The sequence below is a fragment of the Hipposideros armiger genome, unplaced genomic scaffold, assembly GCF_001890085.2.
Source record: "Hipposideros armiger isolate ML-2016 unplaced genomic scaffold, ASM189008v1 scaffold_211, whole genome shotgun sequence".
In the NCBI taxonomy this organism is placed as follows: Eukaryota; Metazoa; Chordata; class Mammalia; order Chiroptera; family Hipposideridae; genus Hipposideros; species Hipposideros armiger.
The window spans coordinates 608,460-624,530 of record NW_017731561.1 but is presented as its reverse complement, the minus strand read 5'-3'; the positions used below and the strand labels follow the sequence as shown (position 1 = coordinate 624,530).

Genomic DNA, 16,071 nt, shown 5'->3' with positions numbered 1-16,071 from the left:
CAATATTTGTATTTTCACCATTTCCTCCAGCATGAGCAATGTTGAATGTTTGAGGTTTGTTTGGCTGGTTACAATCAAAAAAGGGTTTTTAAAAAAATGTAGAACATTTGTGCATCCTCAAATTCTTTCTCTGGGGCTGGGTTGGAACTGGCCACTGGTATCACTGGTGTGATTGCTGCATTACTCGAAGGGTTACAGGTCAAATGAAAATATAGAGATTAAAAGCATGGGCTCTTGGGATCAGGGAGTCTTAAGCTTGAGCCCTGATTCTCCAACTTTTTAGCTCTGACTATCATTTATGTAAGTCTCTTAAGCCTCAATTTCCTCAACTGTTTAATGTGAAGAATAACTATTTCTTAGGCTTGTAAGAATTAAATGATATATCGGTATCACATAGCAGAATGCCCGGCATAGAATTAAGCATAATAGTAACTAATAATGGTGAAATAAATCTGTTTTTAAAAAAACACACCTGGGGCTGGCTGAGTGGTGTGTTAGTTAAGAGCTGGCTTGGGACACCAGAGGGCCCCAGTTCGGATCCCACATATGAGGGCCAGTGACACTGCCCTCCATAGCTAAGATGCTGAACAACAGCTCAACCTGGAGCTGTGCTGCCATGAGTCACCGGAGACTGCGTAGGCTGCAGCCCCTGTGGCAGTGGGTTGCCATGGGCTACCGTGTGTAGCCAGCAGCCAGCGTGAGCGGCCAGCAGCCGCAGTGAGCGGCCGTCCAGAAGCTGGTAACTGATCTGCCTCGCCCGGGAAGAGCGCAATGATGGTGTCAATTTGGGCCAGTGAAGCAACGTCCTCTACAACTAGACTGAAGAACAAAAGGACAGCAACTTGTCTGTTCCCCTGCCCCCAATTCCCCAATAAAAATCTTAAAAAACAAAACAAAACAAAAAAAAACCACATCTGGTTGGTGAGCATTGATTTGGTTCCCCTCTAACTGGTTCTGTGTTCCTGGATAAACTGTTGACTCCACAGAGTCCAGAAGGGCTGTAAATGGCATCTAGTTCAAGCCCTATAATCTGGTTCATGAATTATCTTTAGTGCTTTTCCTCATTCAGTGACTTCACTAACAAGTGTTGGAATTGGGCTGAGATCTCGGCCTTGTTTTTCCACAGTATGCTTTCCCTAGTGAACCTCTTCTTTCCTTGCCCCGGAAACTTTCCTTTGGCCCCTATGAGAGGTACGTGTGTGAACAACTACCAGTGGGGAGAGTCTAATTGCATTTTATTACAAGCTGCCCAGCAGCCAGGAGGACTGCTGCTTATGCCCAGGTACATGCTTGGAAGCTCACGCATATGTAGGTAACTCCCCAAAGGCAGGGGCAAAGAAATCGTCTACGCCCCAGCCATCACTCCCCCATTTGCACACACACACTAGTGTCCAGGGGGAAAGTGCTCAGCATTTTATCCTACATCCCAGAGTGAGAGAGGCCATTCAGGATGGGGGAAGGGAAGATTTTTGTGACAAAAAGAGAAATGAAACCAACATGTCCCACCCCGTCAGCACTAACTGGAATATAAGACAGGGACCTTGGGCAGACAGACAGACTCCTGGGGTCTGCCAACAGCCAAAATGTCCAAAGGGCCTCTCATTCTCTGGGTGCTGATTGAGCTGTGGCGGCTTTATCTGAGTAAGTGTCTGAACCCTTCCGTGCAGGCATTCCTGCAGGACTCGGCATCCTGGGATGGATCTCCGTGACTGATCAGGCCTCAGTAAAGCAGAAGCCCACTTCATTCCTGCATCCCCTCCCCAACCCTCCGCCCCCCACCCAGGGTTTCTTCTTTGGAGGGTCTCTTTCCTTCCTGTTACGCTGGGTTTATCCTAAGACTGGTTTGGGGGCGGTTAGGATGGGGCAATTTGTGTTTATGTGAGAAATGGCAATTTAAGAAGAAACAGAAATCAGGGGTCAGATGAAATGGGGAAAAGAAATGTCCTCTGCAGCCAGAGCCAAGGGGAATTTGTTCTGGTAAGAGCTCTTATTGTAATTCTTTATTTTTCTCTTTCTTTTCAGGAATTTTTGTTTGCTTTTTGTTTTATATTGCTGGGGATGAGGCTTCAAGGTGAGGTTTCTTTCTGCACATTGTTTCCAGGTTTTGGACTATGCAGATGTAAGCCTCGGTTTGGGCCAGTTGAGACCTTGGCATCCTGGTGGTGTAGGGCAGAATGCTCGGGCCTGAACTGCAGCTGTGTCTCGGTCACGAGCCATTGACACTGGGACCCTGTCTAAATTGCTTTGGCTCTTCCATGTATGGAGTAAGGAACCTGGATAAGACCAGTTTTAGCAATCCATGATTCTAGAACTAGACAATACCTCATGTCCCTTGCAGTTTTAAAAGTTTGTAGTTATTTGGGCAAGAATCTGTCAAATGTGCTGCATGAGAAAATACTACATTCCAAGGAAAATAACGGTGTTCCCGTTACCTGCCAAGCCGTGGTCATGCTGTCCTTTCTGTCTTTCTTTCCTCTCTAACTCTGTGCATCTGCAGGTGTCCTCCTAAATCAGGCTTTTCCTGAGCTTTCAGGACCGGTTTCAGTGTTTCTGCTATGAGTTCCTGTCCTCCCTGGGGTCCCTTCATTGAAACCTTGTCACCCTATAGTAATTGCTCACTGAACTGCTCCTCTCCCCAGATACTCTGTAGCAGTTAATGCAATGAAAGTAGTCCCGGTCACTTTGTTTAACAATGGTTTTTAAAAAGTTTTATTAGTTTTTTTTTGGGTGACATTGGTTAACAACATTATATAAGTTTCGAGTGTATATTTCTATAGTACCTCATCTGTGTATTGCATTGTGTGCAAAAATTGAGTATCCTTCCTTCACCATATATTTGACCCCTTTACCCTCTTCAATCCCCCCCCCCCTCTGGTAACCACCATACTGTTACCTGAGTTTGTTTGTTTTCTTAGTTCATTTGTTGCTTTGTGTTTTATATCCCACACATGACTGAAATGGTATGGTTCTTGTCCTTTTCCATGTGACTTATTTAGTTTAGCATGATAGTCTCAAGATTCATCCATGTTGTTGCAAAGGGCAGTATTTCATCCTTTCTTATATAAGGCTGAGTTGTATTCCATTGTATATATGTACCACATCTTCTTTACCCAATCATCCACTGAAGGACACTTAGGTTCTTGATCAACATTTTTAATGGTCTTTATCTTGTCCTGGGAACTTGAGGTGTGGAGGGTGTTGTTATGTTGAAAGTTGCTGGAGTCCAAGTCCACATTTCCTGCTATTGGCCGGACACTGATTGAGCTGCTGATTGAGCTAGGGTGGCTTCTTCAGTCCTACCTGAAGGAGTCAGCACCTGGTGAACTGTTTGTTTTCCATTTGTCCCTTTTCTAAAACATTCAATTTAGAAGAGAATTACTGAGGCTCGATCAGAGCTGCACATGCTCTTAAAAGATGCCTAATTGAACCCTTCATTCTGTAGATGGTGAAACTGAGACCCAGACTGGGGAAAGGCCTTTCTGAAGGTCACCAGCTAGAGAAGGAACCAAGCTGGCACCAGAACCTAGGTTGGACCCACCGTCCTGGGTAATTCCCGAAAAGGGGGATTGATTTGATACCAATGATTCTTTTGCTCCAGGGTGCTCCTTTAACTGGAAGGAACAGTTTCTTGTCCTGCTTCTAAATTCTGAAGCGCTCGGTTACTTGTACTAATAGTTAATTCCATGTGGCATTTGATGATGCTTCATCTCATGGAAATCTTAGAAACCCTTTCTGAGGCGAGTTGTTATCAATCCCCCTTTGTCTTAATGATGATAATGAGGTCAGGAGCATTGTGGCTTTCCTCCAGGAACACAAAAGCAGTAACTGGCAGAATGCGATTTACAATGTAAGCCTAATGGGAGTTTTTCAGCCACACCAAATTGCCTGCTTCCTTTTTTAACATGAATTTTTAATCAGATGAGTAATATAGAAATACAGAAACACCCTCGGTGAAAAAAATAAAAATGTTATAAAGCTAAAATCTCTTTTGACGATTACCTCCAACCCCCATCTTTTTCCAGCGATCACAGAGGTGACTGATGCAATGAATTGAGTGTATGTCCCACCAGATACTTTTCTATGCATTTACCTTCATATGCCTGTGCCCACCAACAAAATGCAAACTGTTTTATCAAATGGTTTTATATTTTAAGTGTTGCTTTGAAATTTGCCCTTTTCATACATTAATAAGGCTTGGAGTTTTCATGCCAATTGATACAGATCTAATTCTAATAATCTACACATGATGCCATGGAATTAATAAGTCACGGTTCTGCAACTCCCATATACACATTGTTCATTCCATTTACATGTGTATGAGGACTGCCGTAAACATTTGCAAATAGGTTTTCTTGTGCACCTGTGTTTTTCTAGGGTAAATAAAATGAAATTGCTAAGGCTTCACTAGCACACACACATGTTAAATATTAACAGACGCTGTCAAATTGCCACACAGTGTGGCTACTATTCCTACCCCATATCACTGCAGTTTATTTTGGCTGTTTTTCCTTAGGTCTCTGTCTGGCCAATACTTGATATTATCAGCATTCCAATTTTTTTCCAGTTGAATAGGTGAAATTTACTGGCCAGTCACATTTCCTTACAGAATTGCCTGCTCTGCCCTTTTCCAGTTTTTCGATTGGGTCTTTTCTTATTGAGTAGTAGAATGCCTCCTTCTATGCTACAATACTTAAGAAAACAAACTGATGACTCTCCAATAGAAATAATTCTTACATAGTTTTTAAATTAATTTTCCAAATATTCATAGGAACAAGCTCATATTTTCAAAGTTATGAGTTTCGGTCACGTGTTCTGTGTTGCTCACGCAGCTGAGGGTGATGACAATGAATTTCGTATCCTTTCCCCTGGTTTCATGGTGGGCAAAGTGGCATTTTAGAACCTGTGAAACATTTCCACTGTGGCAAAGTGAAGACACTGTGCTTTCAGGGAAGGCTCCAGGCTGATCTGAATTTGGAATGACCTTCATCTCGATTGCCAATCATGAAAACCCAGGAAGCACATCCTTTTGCTCACTCTCTGGGTGCCTCTTAGGGTTCATGCTCACCGTCTCCTAGAGAGGGATATGGGGACGTTCCTGACACTCGTCTGGGAGGAACAGATGACTGCAGGCCACGTCTCACACGACTTAGCTAAAGGGGCCAACAAAGTTAGTGAGCAGAGCGTCTCATGGGGCTGGGGTACCATGGGAAAACAATAAGCAGAGACCCCCCCGGCACCCAAGAGGAAGCTGGATATAGTTCTGATGCTCTGGAGTTTCAGCCTGCTTGGCTGTCACTTCAATAGCATTTTTTTTGAGAGCAACCACTGAGGTTGAGTTAAACCAGTGGACTTAATATTTGCAGCAGTGAAAATGTTTTACAGAATATCAGAGAGGGATGTCCCCTTAGAAGAGCTTGTCCAGTGTTCCTCAAACACTGGGTGAGTAGCCAATGACATTAGAATGGCCTGAAAGACTTGGTTATGTCCACTTCCATGGGCTTTGGCCTCAGAGATTCTGACTCAGGGTTGGCCAATAAAATATGTATTTTTAACAGGCTCCCCAAATCATGCTGATGAGCAGCCAAAGTTGGGAAATATGGATACTTCATTTTAGAAATGGTGACACCTTTCTTCTCAGCCTCTAGCATTGCTGTGTGTCACAGCTGCCATTCTATATCATTTCTGTGGTCCCTTTCATTCTAACATTAAAAAAAGTCTTCAAACCACACCTGACTTTCTATTGTCTAATGACAAATAAATGGTCTAGAGCAGGGCTCAGCAAACCGCGGCTCATGAGCCACGTGCAGCTCTTTGGGTACGTTCCGTCTCAAAAGTTTGCTGACCCCTGGAAGAGCCAATCCTGTCCCTCACAACAATTTAAAAATTATGCAAGAGCAATAAATATATTTGTACATAATCACAATTATGTGAATAGTATCCTTTAAAAATTTTATAAGTGAAACTATGAAAGTTTTATTTTTATTTTCAGTTTTACTTCAGAACCACATGTACGTACCCAAAGAGCCGCATGTGGCTCGCGAGCTGCAATTTGCTGACCCCTGGCGGCTCTTCCGTCTCAAAAGTTTGCCGACCCCTGATCTAGAGAAAATTAATTTCTATTTCCAGTACCAAAAGGAGAGAAGGACAATGGGATACAGTCCGACAACCTATCTTCCTGCCATAGCACTCTATGGGTTGGAAGACAGACAGAGACCCATTTGAGGGATTCAAGTCAGAAGCACATGATCACTACTTAGTGAGATACAGTCGGTAGAGTGATGTTTTGGGACCTGTGTATATGAGTTAGTGGAATTGAGTTAAAGGGTCAGAGTTATTCATTGGTGAGTTTATTGGCTTATTGAATGGTAAGGATGATAAAAGGATGTGGAGTTAGGAGCTCAGCTGCGGCAAAGGGCACTTCAGAAGTTACACTAAAGGGACATACACGTTACAGCTCTCTTCATCTGCCTGGAAGCATCTGTCTGCACAATCCCTGTGCAGCATATCTGAGAGATCTGAGTACCACGCAAGTATCGTTTTCTCATCCTTTCTCACAGCTCCAGCTGCATCAGAGACGGTCATGACAGGGTTTTTGGGTCAGTCGGTGACTTTGCCCTGCACGCACTCGTCGTGGTCTCATGACAGCAATAGCATGTGCTGGGGCAAAGGCGAGTGTCCCAACTCCAAATGCAATGACGAGCTTCTCCACACCGATGGGACGAAGGTGCTCTCGAGGAAGTCATCCAAATATGCACTTCAGGGGACTATCAGGAGAGGCGACCTGTCCTTGACCATCCTCAACACCAACAGAGGTGACGAAAGCGTGTACTGCTGCCGCATAGAGGTGCCCGGCTGGTTCAATGATGTGAAGAGAAACATTCGTCTGAAGCTAGTAAAAGGTGAGCACAGGAAGGGACTGGTGTCTGTGGAAGAAGGGATTCAGTGGTTAATGTAGGCAGTGGATCCAGTGGGTGGCATTGGAGAAGCTTTAGCTCCTTAAGCAATGAGTGGGCGGATGAAATCTGTAAGGCCTTCCTCTGATTAGAGGAGCCACGGGATGGAGCAAATGCCCACAGGGGCCAAGAAGACCACAGAAGCGAGTGAGTGGGGCGTGGCGGGTGAGGGAGGGAATTACAGGAACAATCTACAGAAGGCAGCTGCTGCTGACCTAGGGGGCTGCTGTCGTGCAGAAATTCGGGCCCAGTGTTTTCAGATGTGGCAGTTTTTATGTGAGCTATGCTGATTTTTGTGTGGTGGTAAATATTTCAAAATGTAGAAAAACATATACTGTATAACTGAAGTGAGTCCATGGGTCAGCTTTAGCCCATGGGCCAGTAGTTTGCAACTTCTGGCAGCGGGGAAAGGGTGTGGGGTTTGGAGACGCTCACAGCCGTTTTCAGGGGTTCTTTCCTTCTGTTACTATCAGTTGCTTTTGGTGAAATTTGGAATGTGGCGGAACTCATAAAAGATTTGAGCTGCATGAAGGGCAGCCTATGGTTGACTGATGCTATAACAATAACCACCTTTCCTCTGTCTGAAATGGAGCCTTTCAAAGTAAGCCCTGTGTTCAGCTTGCTTCAATGATGGAGGGCTCTTGGGCTCCATACCTAACTGGATGAGCATCTTGGAAGCCAGGGTGTGGATATCCACACGCTTAACGAGCTCTCAGGTAACTCCACTGCATGCTGACATTTGAGAATTGATGTGGATGCTTCTAATTACAGAACTTTCCTACACGTTTGTATATTTTTCTCTCAAAACAACTTGATGAGGTAGAAGTTACTACTCTTCTGATTTATTGAAGTTGAATGATGCCAGTCCAAGTCTTCTCTTTTCAAGCCTGGTAAACAGCTATTATTTTACAAAATACCTGTTGACCTTAATACTCTATGGGGTCATTTCTAAGTTCACTCGAAACTAATGGTGTCTTTCCGGTCCAGTAGAGTTCATGGAAATTTGGCATATTCGAAAGGGTGGTATCTGTAAAATAAGGGAGGCTAATGAACCCAAATTCAAATGTTTAGAGGGTGAGTTGTGCTGGCACGAACCAATCTCTAATATCTGAAAGACTACATCGTCACCCTATGTTGCATACTTTGGGCCTAGTTTGTTTATTTATTTATTTATTTATTTTATTATTTATTTTTTTTTAGCTGAGCCATCCTGCCACCTGTTGGCAGCTCAGTGGCAGCTTAGTTCGGGCCGGGAATCAAACAGCTGTTGCTCAGAGCTCACATTCTTGAGCGAGCTCTTAACCAACTGAGCCCCTCAACCGGCCCCCTAGTTTTTTTTTTTTAGATTTTAATTTGATTTGATTTGGAAAGAATACCTAAGGCGAGTCTACCACCTTAACAAATTTTCAAGTGTACACTACATTATTGTTAACTGAATGTCTATGGTTATGCAGCAGATCTCTAGAGTTTATTCATCTTACTTGACTAAAATTTTATGTTTGGGCTCACTTGTGATGCAGTCGCCCATTTACTCATTGATGTTTTTGGAACACCTACTATGTGATCAACATTGTGCCAGGTATGAGATTTGTACAAGAGAACAAAATAAATGCCAGATTTTCCCTCACGGAGCTCACCGTCTAGTGGGAGAAGCAGACATTAAACAATAACCGTCAAATAACTGTGTAATTATGAAGTGCCATGAATACTGTGAAGGTCAAGCATGAGAGTGCAAAAGAATTATTACAGAATACGCATGACCTCCATGCAGAGGCGTCCTTTTAGTCGAGGCGTCAACCTCATGAAGAGAGAGACTGGGGAGCAGCAGGTACAAATCCCTCCAGCCAGAAGGTCACTGATAGGTTCAAAGCACTGAAGAAAGGCTGGGGAAAACGGGAAGAGTAGAGTGGAGATGTGAGATTGGAAAGACAGACAGGACACGGTCAGGTGGAGCCCTGCAGACCCGATCAAGTGGTTGGCTCTGTATCTTAAGGGCAAGGAGGACCCAGTCAAAAGCTTTACGCAGGAGACTGACATAATTACATGTGTCATTTTAAAAGATCCCCCTAGCCAATGTGTGAAGGACATTGTGATTGGAAAGGCCAGGACTACAGGCTAGAAACCCAGCTTTCATGGGCATTATAGTGGTCCAGGCCAGTGGACCAGCGCAGGGCAGCAGAAGCAGAAAGAAATGGATGGATCCCAGGTATACTTGTATTGTTTCCCTCTTCCCCCTTCTCCACCTGACACTAGACGTATCTTCTGATGTTTACAGCCCCAACAACCACCCGTCGCCCAACCACCCGTCGCCCAACCACCCGTCGCCCAACCACCCGTCGCCCAACCACCACCACTGCTATGACAACCACCACAGCTGTGCTCCCAACAACATTTGTGACTACACCTGACCTTACCACCAGAACACCTCTTGAGACAAAAACCACCACTGCCCTCACAACGGCAACCACTTGCCCTCTGACAACGCTTCCCGAGGAAACCACAATTCTTCTGACCACTGAGCCTTCCACAAAAAGGCCCACCCTCACTACAGGTACTGAGACAATGGCCATACTTGCCCTTCTGCTGGTCAGGTGGATGTTGGTCCCTCAGAATAGAGTTCTACTGAATGGGCAGCCCAGTGTGCCTGTGTGTGTGTGTGTGTGTGTGTGTGTGTGTGTTAGTTTTCTAGGACCGTCATAATAAATACTACAGACTGGGTGACTTGAACAACAGAAGTGGTTTTCTCACAATTCTGGAGGCTGCAAATCCGAGATCAGGGTGTCAGCAGGGTTGGTTTCTCCTGAGGCCTCTCTGCTTGGCTTGTAGATGGCCATCTTCTCGCTGTGTCCTCACATGGTCTTTCCCCTACTGTATCTGTGTCCTAATCTTCTTAGAAGGACACCAGTCATATTGGGTTAGGGCCAATCCTAATGACCTTAGTTACCTCTCTAAAGGCTCTGTTTTCAAATATAGTCACATTTCGAGTTACTAGGGGTTAGGGCTTCGACATATAAATTGGGGTGTGTGTGTGTGCATGTGTGTGTGTGTGGGGGGTGTGGTTTCACTAAACTGTTCCTTTTCTTTGTTTTATGGTTTCCTTTTTTTTCCTGGTTTTTTTTTTTCTTTGTGTTTTTGAAAAGTCAGCATTTTTGCTTCTCCAGTTGACCCCCAGGACTCCTGGAGATGTTGACTGAAGAACCAGGAAATGTCACCCCAGGTCAGACTCTAGTTCCATCCTGCCAAGGGTTAAGTCTGCCTGAGCATTAGGCATTAGTAGAGAAAAGGCCTCCAGAGGCCTTATAATATTTTTTGACAATGAACTGGTTCTACCCTCTTTCTTTTTTCTTCTTCTTTTTATTTTTATTTTTTGTTTTTGTTCTTCTGAATCCTTCTTGATCCTGCACCTTGGACCTCTCACTGAGTTATTAGCTCCATTACTTACGGAGGCTTATTAGAACTCTGACCATGTTTCAACCTCCGATTCTGAGGAAAAGATTATTAGAAAACAATCATGAGATAGATAGCTTGAAGGCTTTCTTCGGCATTTCATCTGCCTCAATAAAGCCTGGATAATTTAAATAGCTTTACAATATTCAATTGGCTAGTTCTGTTATACTCTGAGTGGTCACCTAAAATCCATGAACCCTAAACCAATAAAGTTTATATGTATTTTTAACTCCTTTTGCCTTAAAATAATCATCTTAAAATAGAACATTTGTAGTTTTTTTTCCTCTAGATTCTAAAAATTACTTGCAATCTTTGAAGGAAACCTGAAATATATAGAAAAGCACAAAACAGCTACAAAAATAGTCCCAAAACTCACCACTCAGCACAAACCCTTACTTTTTAGCTTCCTTTTATCAAACTTTGTTTCTCTTCCAGAATTAGAAACTTTCCATTTCTCTAGTAACTCTCAGACAAGCACCGAGGTGACTTCTGAAGACACTGCCTTACTCACGTCCAAAGGTATGTGAACAAGTTCCCTCTTCTTTCCTTACCTCTTAGATGAAGGAGAAGAAAACGCTGACTAGAGTGTCATTGAGTCAGATGAATAGGGATGACTTCTGGACCTTGTGTGCCATGCAGTTCACCTGGGACAAACTGATGTCAAGGCGGCATTTGTGGCTTTTTCTTTCCTGTGGATGAGAGACAGAGACAGAGATATTTTGATTTGTTTGTGCAATTCTCCATGACAGCACGTGTCTAGAAATTTGCCTTTCCACCCTACGCTAAGTGGTGCTGAGCTGTTTCATCTGGGTCCCAAGCACACCAGTCCTTTTTGTTGAAACCCGAGAGGTGTACTCACTTGATTGGTTGGCTTTTTATAGTGGAAGGAGAATCCTTTCATTCATTTGTCCTTTCATCCATCTGTCAAACCTTCTTTAGCTATTTACTAGGGCCCAGGGGGCAGAGAATACCATGAAAAGAAGACATGATTCATCTCTCTGGGTGCTAGGAGGACTGCCTGGGCTTGACTCCCAGTGCTACTATCTTTGGCTAGGGGTTTCTAGCCTCGGTTTACTCCCAGCTTTGTTGTGGAGTTGTGTAACTTCATGCATATGAAGCACTTAGATGAATGCCTGGCACATTAGTACACACTCAGATGTTGCCTTGACGGGGCTTATTACCAAGCAGAGGAAAACAGACATCTGTGGGGTAAAGAAACCAAGGCTTGTGATAATACAATGGAGGGGAGGGGCAGCATGGTAGAGTGCTTCATGTGTGTGCTCTAGTGTCACATTGTCTAGGTACAAAGCCTGCCTCTTACCTGCTGTGTGACTTTGGAAAAGTTACTTAATCTCTCTGGGGCTTGATTTCCTCACTGGTGAAATGAGAAAAACACCTTTCCTAGATGTCTCTTTCTGAGGATTAAATGAGAGAATGCATGTATATCACTTAGAACAGTGTCTGGCATGTACTAAATGTTCAGTAAACATTAGTTCTTTATTTTATTTATTTTTTTTTGACAGATGTCAGTTTAGGTCACAGAGGGGCATCAAAAATAGGAAGACACTCATTTACCTAAGTTTGTTTTCTCTTTTCCTTTGTTTTTTCCAGAGTCCACAACTTGGGTTTTCCAGTCAACATCCAAGGTACCGATATGGGAAATAAATAACTCCAGGACTTCTCTTCATGTGAGTGGTTTTGTCTTTGGCCGTGGGGACAATCTATTGCCTGCCTGCTTGTCTTGGGATTCAGCTATTTTGGTTCCACTGTGGTCATATCCTACATCCTCCTGCTAGCTGGGATGAAAGTGAAACACACTAAAAGCATCTAAAAACACGCCAAGTGCTGGCTTCTTCTCTCTCCTGCCTCCTTTCTGAACCCCCACCTCCCTCAGCCACGTCTGGCTGGAAGCTAGGAATGCTAGCAGGAGAATCACCTGCTCATCTTTCAAAATATCACAAATTTATTTTAAATTACACCTAGGTTATACTAATCTATTTTTCTGAGGGATACATAAGAAAAGAAGTCAAGTTCTCTTTGACGCTCTCGCTTTAATTCCAGCCCCTCCTCTGAGGTCATCACTGCTATCACTTGAAGATAATCGTTCTTTTCCTATCCCTTTATGTGTGTGTACAGATGTGGAAATATACAGTTTTATTTTGTGTGTGGATGTTTAAAAAAATGCCATCATACTGTATGCAGCCTTCTGCATTTTGTTTTATTCACCTCACGTGATATGTTGGACCACTTTCTTCCTCCGCATCATTATGTTAAATTGCTGTGTAGTGTTTTGTACTGTGGATACTTATAGTATCCATCGCCCAACGAGAAGCACTTCAGTTGTGCCAATGCTTCATTATTGTAAATAGTCTGCAGTGAACATTCTTCATGTGAGTGCCTCCTTAGGCAAGTGTTTCTCTAGCGAGGGCGGTGACCAAGAAAGAGAAATGCTAGGCCGAAAGAAATGTGCACTTTTAAATTTAATAGCTGTTACAAAATAGTCTGCTGTAAAGTCCGTGCCAATTTATTTTCCCACCCACAGACTATCTGCTTTCCCATATCTTCCCTATACTCGGTGTGACCATTTGTTAAATTTTTTTTTTCAATCTCCTGAGAAGAAGGTGTCATCTGTTTCTTTTGTTGTTTTGATTAACAGAGACTTTGAGTGTCTTTCTATATGTTTATTAGCCAGAAAAGAGCCATCCTTTACCTCTGGGAAGCAGGCAGTGTAACATCACTCACAAAGGCTCAGAAGATGAAGTTGGAGGGAGCAGACAAGAGTGAGTGGAGCAGCGATAGGTTTTGAAGGAAGGCTATAAATCAGGATGAAATGCAAGGGGGATCTAATGTTGAAAAGCTTTGCAATACAGTAACTCATATGGGGGAAGACAGAAAGTCCGGACTAGCTGTTGGTAATTTAAGGGAAACGTGGCTCCAGAGATCCAAACCTTCTTTTTCGGTGGGATGGGCTAAGGGTGGGGACTATTTACTCTCAGAAGGGAAGGGAGCAGCTAGAAAAATGACAGATGGTGGGCAAGGAGTTTTCAAAATGCTATTCATGTCATTTAACTCTTGGGCCATTTTATATTGAATTGCAAGGGAACGAGAGGTCCTCTGATGTTTGATCCTCTTCTATAACATCCTCGATATTTCATTTCACGCCTCTTGATTAATCCTGGGAGAGAGACAACACTTGCTCCGATATCCAGAGGCTGTAGTGCTGAAGGGGAACTGGTTTTAAGAAGGTCTGTGAGTCTCCAGGTACCATGTACTCATTGTGGGAGAAACGAGGGTTTATTGAGCACATATTATGTGCTGGCACCATGCCAAGCTCATCTCACAGCCCACTTCATTCAATCCCTCTTTAGCAGATACTCCTATTCCTATTTTATGTAACTTCCCCAAGCCTACACTGCTCTCAGATGCCAGGCCCGGGAAGTCTAGCTCTGATGCCATGCTCTTAGATATTATTTTATTTTACCTTGCTTTGCAGTCTGAAATAAAAGATCACGTTCTTTCACTTACCATTCTCTCTTCCCACTGGTTTTGGTAATAAAACATTCATAACAATCATGGCAGTTACCATCGCCTAAGGACTTACCTATGTATTTAGGTGCTGTGCTAAGGACTTTTAACATGCATTTTCTTACTTAAATCTCACAATGACCATCTAGCCAGGTACAGATATGACCCCCGTTTTACAGATAAAGAAGCAGAGGCTCCGAGAGGTTTACTAAAGACGCTTACACCTCCCGAGGTCTATCTTTGTTTTAATGCTATCCATTTTCATGCATTGCCTCATTTGATGTTTTTCACAAAACCCTAGGAGATAGACACCATTATTGCCTCCATTTAAGAGTTCATGAAGGTTATATATCTTGTCTGGGAAATGGCGGACCTGGATTTAGCCCATGTCTGCTGCACTCTGACGACACCCTAGCACCATGCTTTGCCACATCCCCTGATTTTCCCTCTGGAGGCTCTTATAGAGTAAGACAACTTCTTCATTTACGTCAAAGTGCTTCCAGCCCATTTCCCAGGACCTGCATGCCTCTGTGGGGTTTTCTTTCCCTGGCTAAACATCCCCAATTGCATTCGCATTTCTTTGTATGGCTTTTGAAGAGTAAGGCTTCTTCCTTGGTTGAGGACTGGTTTAAATCATGAAAGCGGGTCTTGTCAAAATGAGCATTCCCTAAAATTAGCATTACCCAGGGAGGCAGATTCTCACCTCCACCTCTATGGCTGCCTAGCATTGAGTTCAGGGACATTGGCTGATTTTCCCAAGATCACACAGCTCGAAACACAAACAATAACAACCCTCATAGGTTCTCCCTCCAGCAGCGAAAGGAACTCTGTTAGGGGAATACAAGCTCTTGACTCCTCCAGGTACCTAGACATTTAAATCATTCCATCTAGCCTGAGGGTTAATTCATTTCTTGCTTGGCAGCAGGAATGTGTGAAATGGTTCCAAACTGCTCCCTAAAGACCCAGTCTCCGTTAGGCAGGGACTCTGAAGCCAGAGCAAGCGGAGCCACATGACTATGTCATTTTTTAAATAAAATCAGGTGGCCTGGGAGTAAGTCCTCTGTTGATTATGCCTCAGGCTCACTTTTACCTCCTCAATAATATCCCAAGTCCTTTCTTTCTTGTCCTTTCTTCTCACAATCTCCTGGGTAGCATTGGGTGTGTGTGTTGGGAGGTGGGGGTGGTGTAAATGAGCTCCGCTGGGGAGTCCGAAGGCTCAGGGTTCTATCCCAGCTCTGCCATTTTGTGCTGTTCCCCCCCCCCCTTTTAGAATTTCAGGTGAGTGACTTGTTCTATTCTTTTCTAAATCTCAGTTTCCTCAAAATATAAAATCGAGATTGCAGTACTAGTTTCATAGGGCCATTAAGTGAGGAAATGCATGAGAAAAATGCCTAGTACATAATTACTGGCTAGTAAATGATAGTCATCATGATGGATTCCTGTTTCCTCTCTTCCATATATCTCGGCTGCTGTTCCTGCTCACACACTTTCATTTTTAGGCCAGTCCAGCAAGGTAACAAGAGGCCACTTCCAATAGCTCCCAGCTGACTTGCTGTTCCTTATAAGTACATAAATACTTTTTGGCTTTATGATTTTTTTTTTTAACTGCTAATCATACCAGGGAAACAGCTGATGAGTGACAAAATCACAAACTTGAGGAAGTTACACAACCTTTTAACATCTCATGGTAGTAATTCTCTACTCCCTATTAGAGTAAATCTGAGATTCTGAAAGCTTTTCACTGATTCCTTTTTAGATGGCTCTACAGACCTCTCAGTTTATTGGTTTTATTCCTGTGGGTGGACATCTTTAATCTTCCGCTGCCTCTCACTTCTTTCGTCCTTTTCACATTGCTCAATTTATGACGGCTTCACTATAATTTAGGCTTAGAAATGGCTTAGTTATGGCTGAAAAAGAGCTGTGGTCTAGTTTGCCATGCAAGGGCTTCCAGATGTGTGTTATTTGTTTAATAAGACACTTCCAAGAACATATCTCCTACTTCTGTGCTCTCCTCCACTTGTAAGGTGTTAGGTCTGCAAGGCATCATCTTAAGAAGCCCCACCCAGGGGGACACATGTTCACTTCTCTATGGCTGCCTAGAATGGAGCTTGGGGATGTGGAGTGACTTTCCCAAGATCACACAGCT

At 43.5% G+C, this 16,071-nt stretch overlaps 1 protein-coding gene across 4 annotated transcripts in view; it reads left to right on the top strand.

Moving 5' to 3' along the window:
- Nucleotides 1-1,557: 1,557 nt before the first annotated feature.
- The window catches only part of TIMD4 (T cell immunoglobulin and mucin domain containing 4), a 30,886-nt gene continuing 16,372 nt past the window's right edge, over nucleotides 1,558-16,071 (top strand). For 2 of the 4 annotated variants that reach the window (XM_019653966.1, XM_019653965.1), the window contains exons 1-5: nucleotides 1,558-1,641; nucleotides 6,558-6,899; nucleotides 9,229-9,504; nucleotides 10,836-10,919; nucleotides 12,012-12,088. In XM_019653966.1, the coding sequence (XP_019509511.1) occupies nucleotides 1,584-1,641; nucleotides 6,558-6,899; nucleotides 9,229-9,504; nucleotides 10,836-10,919; nucleotides 12,012-12,088 (837 nt within the window). In that variant the 5' untranslated portion in view covers nucleotides 1,558-1,583. Of the gene's footprint in view, nucleotides 1,642-1,904; nucleotides 1,978-3,465; nucleotides 3,547-6,557; nucleotides 6,900-9,228; nucleotides 9,505-10,835; nucleotides 10,920-12,011; nucleotides 12,089-16,071 lie in introns of those variants that run through there. The other 2 variants (XM_019653968.1, XM_019653967.1) reach the window with 2 other exon arrangements.